This window comes from Octodon degus, unplaced genomic scaffold (assembly GCF_000260255.1).
Source record: "Octodon degus isolate 3935 unplaced genomic scaffold, OctDeg1.0 scaffold00067, whole genome shotgun sequence".
NCBI lineage: Eukaryota > Metazoa > Chordata > Mammalia > Rodentia > Octodontidae > Octodon > Octodon degus.
This window is the reverse complement of record NW_004524643.1, coordinates 11,480,167-11,487,960: the sequence shown is the minus strand read 5'-3', so window position 1 is coordinate 11,487,960 and position 7,794 is coordinate 11,480,167. Positions and strand designations below refer to the sequence as shown.

At 39.9% G+C, this 7,794-nt stretch overlaps 1 protein-coding gene across 1 annotated transcript in view; it reads left to right on the top strand.

The window, feature by feature from the left end:
- The window catches only part of Sergef (secretion regulating guanine nucleotide exchange factor), a 278,435-nt gene that overhangs the window by 31,659 nt on the left and 238,982 nt on the right, over positions 1–7,794 (top strand). Inside the window, exons 6-7 of the mRNA XM_004634955.2 lie at positions 4,234–4,347; positions 6,631–6,693. Coding sequence (XP_004635012.1) covers positions 4,234–4,347; positions 6,631–6,693 — 177 coding nt within the window. The remainder of the gene's footprint in view (positions 1–4,233; positions 4,348–6,630; positions 6,694–7,794) is intronic.

Here is a 7,794-nt window from a genome sequence, read left to right as displayed (position 1 = left end):
AAATCAGTAAGGCAAGAAAATGGCATATAATGCTTTTCTACCCCTAACCTTACCTTTAACTCTTAAGTCCCTTATCTACCAACTTTCTGTACTTGCTAGGCTTTTTAAAAAACAAAAACAAAAAACAAAACAGGCTTATTGAGGTAAAGTTGACATAACTGCACATATGTAATTGTGTATTTGATGGATTCAGAAATTTGCAAATATCTGTGATGCCATTGTCACCACTGTCATGGTAACAGACATAGCCAACATTTCTCAAGGTTTCTTTATGTCCCTTTGGACTGTATGTGTGTGAGCACGTTTGTGTTTTGTGTCAAGAACACAATATGAGATCTGCCCTCTTAAATGTTGAGGCGCACAGTACTGTACTCGTATGTTAACTATAGGTACTGTCATGTAGCAGATCTCTAGAATTTACTCATTTGACGTAGCTGAAACCTTATACCCACGGAACAACTCCCATTTCTCTTGCCCCTGTGCTGTGACAACCACTACTGTGTTCTCAGTGAGTTTATATGACAAGTACCCAATATAAGTGGTATCATGTAGTTTTTGTTTTGTGTCTGGTTTATTTTGCTGAGAATAATGTCATCCAGATTCATTCATTATTATCACAAATGGCAGGATTCTCTTCTTTTTAAAAGTGGAATAATATTCTATGGAACATATATGCTACAATTTTAAGCTCATCTTTGGAGAGACAGGTTATATCCGTGTTTTGGATTTTTTTTTTTTTTGGTGGAACCATGTATTGAACTCAGGCCCTTGCGCTTGCCAAGGAAGCACTTATTGTACTGAGCCATCTCCCCAGCACACTGAGCCATCTCCCCAGCCTTAGATTTTGTGAGTAGGGCTACAGACAACATGCGAATGTGGTGCAGATATCTTCTCAAGATCCAGGTTTTAGATCTTTTGGATATATAGACAGAAGTAGGATTACTGGATCATGTGTTAATTCTGTTGTTAATTTTTTGAGGAACCTGTGTACTGCTTTTCACAGTTGCAGCCCCATTTTACATTCCTAGGAACAGTGTACAGGCGTTCCAGTTCCTTCACATTCTTACCAACACACTTAAAAAAAAAAAAAGCCACCCTAAACAGATATGAAGTGAATTCTCATTGTACTTTCGGTTTGTATTTTCCTGATGATAATTTTGATCATCTTTTCATATACATGTTGACCATTTGTGTATCTTTTTGGGGGGACATGTCTATTTAACTCTTTGGCCATTTTAAACTTTATATGATTGAGTTATAAGAGTTCCCTATATATTTTAGAAATTAACCCATTATAGTTAGATATGGAGGCTCTTGTCTGTAATTTGAGCACTGGGGCAGGAGAATTGTAAGTTTAAGTCCCATTTGGACAACTTAGTGAGACTGTGCCTCAAAAAAAAAGTAAAACAGTGAATGAATGAATGAATGAATGGCTGGGGATGTGGCTCAGTGGTAGGGGCCCCTGGGTTTGATTCCCCAGCACAGAAAATAAATTAACCTCAGGCTGGGGAGATGGCTCAGTGGAATAAATGCTTCCCTGGCAAGCGCAAAGGCCTGAGTTCAATCCCCCGGTTCTGCCAAAAAAAAAAAAAAAAAAACCAAAAACAAAGACAAAAAAAAAAAATTTAAAAAGAAAATAAGTTAACCTCTTATCAGATATATGACATGCAAAATATTGAATTTTGTTGCTAGTCTTAGGGTTTTGTATCTGTCTAGTTATGAAGTAGCACAGTTTGCTTTATGTGTTTTATTAACTTGATTATAAGTTCTTCTCTCCCTCACTTGTGCACAAAGTGAGCAAAGCAAAGGGTCGTAATAAAACAAAATTAAAATCACCTCAACAAACAAATTGCAAAGGCAAAAGAATATAAAAACATTTATAGATGAAAAGAAACTTCAGGTGACTGATAAAAGATTATTATCCAGAGTACATAAAGAATAACTAACATTTAAAAAATTTAAAAATAGGCAAAGGACTTGAAAATACATTTTTCCAAGAAGATATATAGGTGACCACCAAACACATGAAAAGATGCTCACCATCAGCAGTTATTAGGGACATGCAAATCAAAATTACAATGAGATACCAATTTATGCTCATTTGCATGCTATAGCAAACAAATGAAACAAAACAAAAAACCAAAATACCAAGCACTGGTGAGTTTGTGGAAGAATTGAAACTTGTGTGCACTGTTCGCAAGAATGTAAATGGTATACAACTGCTATGGAAAACAAAATGGCAGCTCCTCAAAAAGTTAAACATAGAATTATCATATGATCTAGCAATTGTGTTCCTGGGTATATATCCAAAGAAGCAAAAGTAGCGTCTAGAACAGTCATTAGCTCATATTAGCATTATTTTCTATAGTTAGAACAAGGAAATAACTAAGGTGCTTAATGACAGATGAGTGGATAAGCAACATGTGATATAGGTGTACACATAGCACATACACACAGAGGAATATTGTCTTCCGGAGCAGGTTTATGACACTATACACCATGGATGAACCATGAGGGCAGTATAAGTGAAGTAAGCTGGTCACAAAAAAGACCAACAGTTGGCGAGTCCACTCATGTGAGGTACTTAGAGTAGTTAACACTTCACGGACACAAAATAGAATGTTGGGGGGAGAGAGGTTGAAGAGTTTTTGGGCACAGAATTTTAACTTTTCAAGATGAAAACAGTTCAGGAAATGGATAACAATGATTTTGCAACAGCATGAATGCACTTATCCTACTGAACTGTACACTTAATTATGATTAAGATGGAAAATTTTGTTATTATTAAGGCAATTAAGAAAACTCAAAAAAAAAAAATCCCTAAGGTTTTGAGACTCAGGATTCCTATCAATCAACTGTAATATGCAGATCTAGTTTAGAACATGATTCAAATGACAGGAGAATGTAAATATCTACTGGATATGTAATGGTATTACAGAATTACTATTACTATTATTGTTACTTTTGGTAGTACCAGGGATTGAACTCAGTACCTTGCACTTGCCAGGAAAGCACTTATTTCACTGAACTATCTCCCCAGCCCCTACAGAATTCTTAATTTTTTTAGGTCTGATGATGGTATTACAGCACTATTTCAAAAAGAATACTTATCGGGCCAGGGAGATAGCTCAGCAGCATAAGCACCTGCCTGGCAAGCACAAGACACTGAATTTGATCCCAGGTACCAAAAAAAGAAGAGAATACTTTATGAAAATTACTTTTAGGAATAATGCTGTATCCTAGCATTTTTTCCTTTATTCTTGTGGACACAAATCATATCCTTTCTGCAGGGCCTCAGTTTTCTCATGCAGTAAATGAGAAGAGGGAACTTAGTGGTCTTCACCGCTTCACAGTTCTTTTCTATTTGGTTTGGTGATCATGGAACAGCATTCCTGACACCTAAAGTAATGTCCTTTCCACTAAAGCAGGATGAATTCAAAGCTTGTTAAATGCCACAAAAAAAGGTACTTATGATTACAAGATAGTTAGCAGTCGCAGTTTCAGTGAGGTGGTCCTTTGGTTCCACAATCACTCCTGTTTGAGTAATGATGAATTTGCTGTGATCTGACTCAGGAGGAATAGCCTAGAAATTTTTGAAGGAAGTTTTACTATATTGGAATTATCTTTGATGGTCTTAGATTGTCCTTATGACTGGATTTATGATTGGCTTCATGGTAATCCTTTTAATAGTCACAGGACCCCTTGAAGCAATCAAACTTCTATAGTAGTCATCTTAACTGAGAATAAATAGGGAATTTCCCATACTTCATCAGTGCTTAGTATTATTTGAGCTTTTTGTTCACAGAGCAATCTGGTTGTCTCACTGTGTGTGTCTGTCTGCCTGCCTGCCTCCTACCTTTCCCCCTCCCTCCTTCCCCCTTCCCTCCCTCCCTCTCTTCCTCCCCTGTCTATCTGTCTGTCTGTCTCTCTCTCCCCTCCCTCCTTCCCCCTTCCCTACCTCCCCCTTGCCTCACTCCCCTGCCTCCCTCCCTTCCTCCTTCCCTCCCTTCCTCCCTCCTTCCCTTCTTCCTTTTAAGGCAGTTCTCACTATGTAGTTCAGGCAGACCTTGAACTCACTATGTAGACCAGGCTGGCTTTGAAATCCTGGGGAATCTTCTTACCTCAGCTTCTCAAGTGCTAGAATTACAGATGTGTATCACTATATTTGGCATACCAGTCTGGTCTTATCCTGATGTCATTTTTTTCTCTTTTCTTCTGTGCTTCATGGGGAAGTGAGCGGCACTGTGTTCCAGTGGGGGACTGGCTTGGCATCATCTGGACGGCAGTTATGCCCTGGGCATACTCTTCCATTGTTTTTGACAGCAGAGGAACCAAGTAGAGTTACAGGTGAGTCCATTGTTTCTTAGTTTTGTATTTATTCTTTGGGGTGAAGTAGAGACACACATGGAGAAAATGACTAAATGAATTTTTACTTCTGTCCTTTCTTGATCTCTCTGTCCAGTATTTCCTGTTGGTTGGTATTTCTCTTGTTGGGACTTCTGTCCAATAAAATGAATCCTCGTTGCAGTCAGTTTGGGACCTACTGAGAGGTGCTGGTTGGGTGGGTAGGGATGAAAATGGTAGCTCTGCATTGCTACTTGGAAGATATGACTTAAGTGCTTAGAAATAATGCGTAGTAATAGTGACCCTGTAAATCCTCACCCTAGATTGACCTTCCTCACTAGGCAACTGCAGTCAGTCCTGGTAAGCTTGCTGCATGGCTGAGCAGACATGGGAGTGCAGCCTCCCTGTGGGCAGGCCCAGCACAGAGGCAGAGCCCAGAAGGACTGTGACTGATCCGCCTGTGCCCAGCTCCTTGTCTAAAAACAGGGAACAGGAATGAGGATGTAGAGCCAGGAGTGTTCTTGTGGGGGAAATCTCTGTATGAAAACATGAAGAATAGGTAATAAGTGTTCTGTTGATTGATCTTTGGTTGGTCAATTGGTCTGTAGGGATTTTTTCCTCTTCCTCTTCTTTTTCCTCTTCCTTCACCTCTTTCTCTCCTGTCTTTCCTGTGTCTCCTCTCTTTCTTCCAGTCTCTTTGTTGGTCCTTCTGTCTTTGTATATAGCATTATGTCTATATCTCATGTTTCTTTTATTCTTTTACTTTATGACCCAGAGTTGGGAAGGGAAGCCTATAGTGGGGGGATCATATATATGGATATTGGGGACATCCTGGTTTTTTTTTAAGTTTTGAAGTCTCTTCTTCAGAGGGAGCTGGAGTAAGTTTCCTGAACCTCTGGGCTGAGTTGGGGAGGGAACTCAGAAAAGGATGATGTGATGTTGAGGCCGTCATATCACATCCCTTTGAAAACATAAACTCACTTTTGCCAAGCCATTTACCTTCTTTGTCAAAGTGTTCGCTGCTGGTTCAGCAGCCCCTGCTGTTCCATGCCTTCATGCTTGTGGATACACTGTCTGCTCTGCTCCAAATGCCCTTCCTTGCTGCTGGCTCTGGAAAATCCCAGGGGTTTTTCAAGGCTCACTCAGAGGCAGTTCTCTTGGTGAAGACTTTCTTCTTCTAACCTCAGTTGAGTTTTCTTGATGTCTGCTGAAAGCACAGAGCATTCCATGAATATGAATTGTTAATAAGGTTTTTTACATGCCAGGAACTGTGTGTCTTTCTTCTATGTATGGTAGCAGAGGATCAATGACTATAAGGAACTGAATTTTTTCTTTTAGTTGATTTTATTTAAATAGCCTGTTTCGGACTTGCTTGGAGTAATAGCTTGAATTCAGAGTTAACTTGGGGGAGTTTCTGATGAGCCCTGAGAATGGATCATCAATCCCTGGCCTCAAAGTCTTTCACTTTGCATTTTCCCTTCTTAACCTCATAACCACAGGCTCTGGACTTGGATCCCCGGCCGTCCCCTCCTCACCTGTCCAGTAGGGGTTCAGGATTCCTCTCTGGATGAATGTGGTTGGAAATACCTGCTCAGTTTTGTTATTGCGCAGCATATTTGAAGAAGTGAGATGTCTTTTGTGAAGATACTAGTTACTGAAACTGAAATTGCAGAAGTCATAGAATAAGACTGCATTTATCCTCACCGTAGGTTATCACAACTTCCAGCAGACTTGTTTGGGGTCCTGCTTTGTCACCCAGATAGTGTTGTGAAGTGGGGAAGAGTGTGGACTTGGAGATAGATAACCAATCTTAGTTCTGTCCTTGTGTGTTTAAGGAGCTTGGTTTGTATTTAAGTCCTGCACGCAATAGCAGCTGCATGTAGGTAGGAGCTGTCAGTGCTTCCAGGCTCACTTGGCAGACAGAAATACAGTCAAATATATATTTCTACATATAAACACATATCTCTGACTCTCCCAGAAGCTGTGAATTTATTCTGATTTCCCAGTTATAATCCAGTCTCACCTGGTTGGTTCTAGCTTTCCTCTTTTCACAGTAGTACTTTCTGTTCTGTGATAGTGTTTACTTATCTGTTCACACCTCTAGTGTGTTCCTGTCACCCACTATGCCAGCTGCCACCTTGGCCAATGCTGCTGACCCATACCTGCCTGAATTGCTTAGAGTCTCTCTCCATACCCAAGGGGTGTTAGCTGAGAGTCCCCCCTTTGTCCGGTTTGTTCTGTTATAATTCAGAAGAAAACTTTTTTTTTTTTTTTTTTTTTTTGCAGGCCTAGAGAATTCTAAAGCAATATGTGTTCTCGCCGGCTCAGCCCACTCGGCTGCATTAACAGGTAGGTACCAGCTCTTCCACAGTGTGACAAACCAGTCACGATTCTGTATGTGACTCCTGAGTGGTGTTGTTGACCTACTGGGGGAAGATCTTTGAAGCTGGAATTCTGATTCTACTGTTGGTGTGATGTTAGTCAAATTACCTTTCTGAGGCTATCTCCTGTAAGATTCATTATGGTTAGTTACGAGAATTAAGTATGAGGATATATGTGAAGTACATCAAACACAGGCTCACTTCCTTTTCCTCTCAGTTCTTTTCTCGATTTATATAAGAAGGACAAGAATGTTTTGTTTGTAAGGTAGTTGTGATGGTCAAATCACATGGTCAACAGGAAGTTTATGTTTCTTTGTAAGTTATCCCTGTAAGTTACATGCTGCTTAGCAGTGGGGTTATGCTCTGAGAAATTCATCCTTAGGTGATTTTTTTGTCTTGGACTATACCTGCATAAACCTTGATGATGTAGTCTGCCATATACCTAGGCTGTGTGGTATGTACCACTGTAAATGTGGTTTTACTGACTGAGGTGTAATGTGGTACAGACTGTGTAACACATGGCTATCTTCTCCAGCTAATCCATCAATGTCCAATATAACTAAGCTTGCCTTTCCATATCTTTTAGCCACTTTTCTCAAACTATTTTTTCCCCATCTCTTTCATTCTTTTTTTTTGTCTTTTTTTTGGAGACAGGATTTTTTCTATGCAGTTTGCTGGCCTTGAACTTACTTTGTAGCTCAGGCTGACCTTCAACTTATAGTGATCTTCCTGCCTCAGTCCTCAGCCTCCTATCTAGATCTTTCTTTATTTTTTGTGCAGGATCTGATTATGCAGCTCAGATTTGTAGTGATCCTCCTGATTTCTGCCTCTTTAGTGCAGAGATTACAGGCATGTGCAACCACATCCGGACTCTATCAACAGCTCAGGATGCCTGGGACTGGGGCTGGTTTGGCGTGCAGTGCAAGGGATCAAATCCTGGCCCCTGCACTTACCTATATCTGTTTTTTTTTTTTTTTTTCAAAGTTTTATTGATAAACATATAGCAATGAGACAGTTTCAAATCAAATCGAGAGTACAGTTTCAACAAATAATACACTGCATATATTCT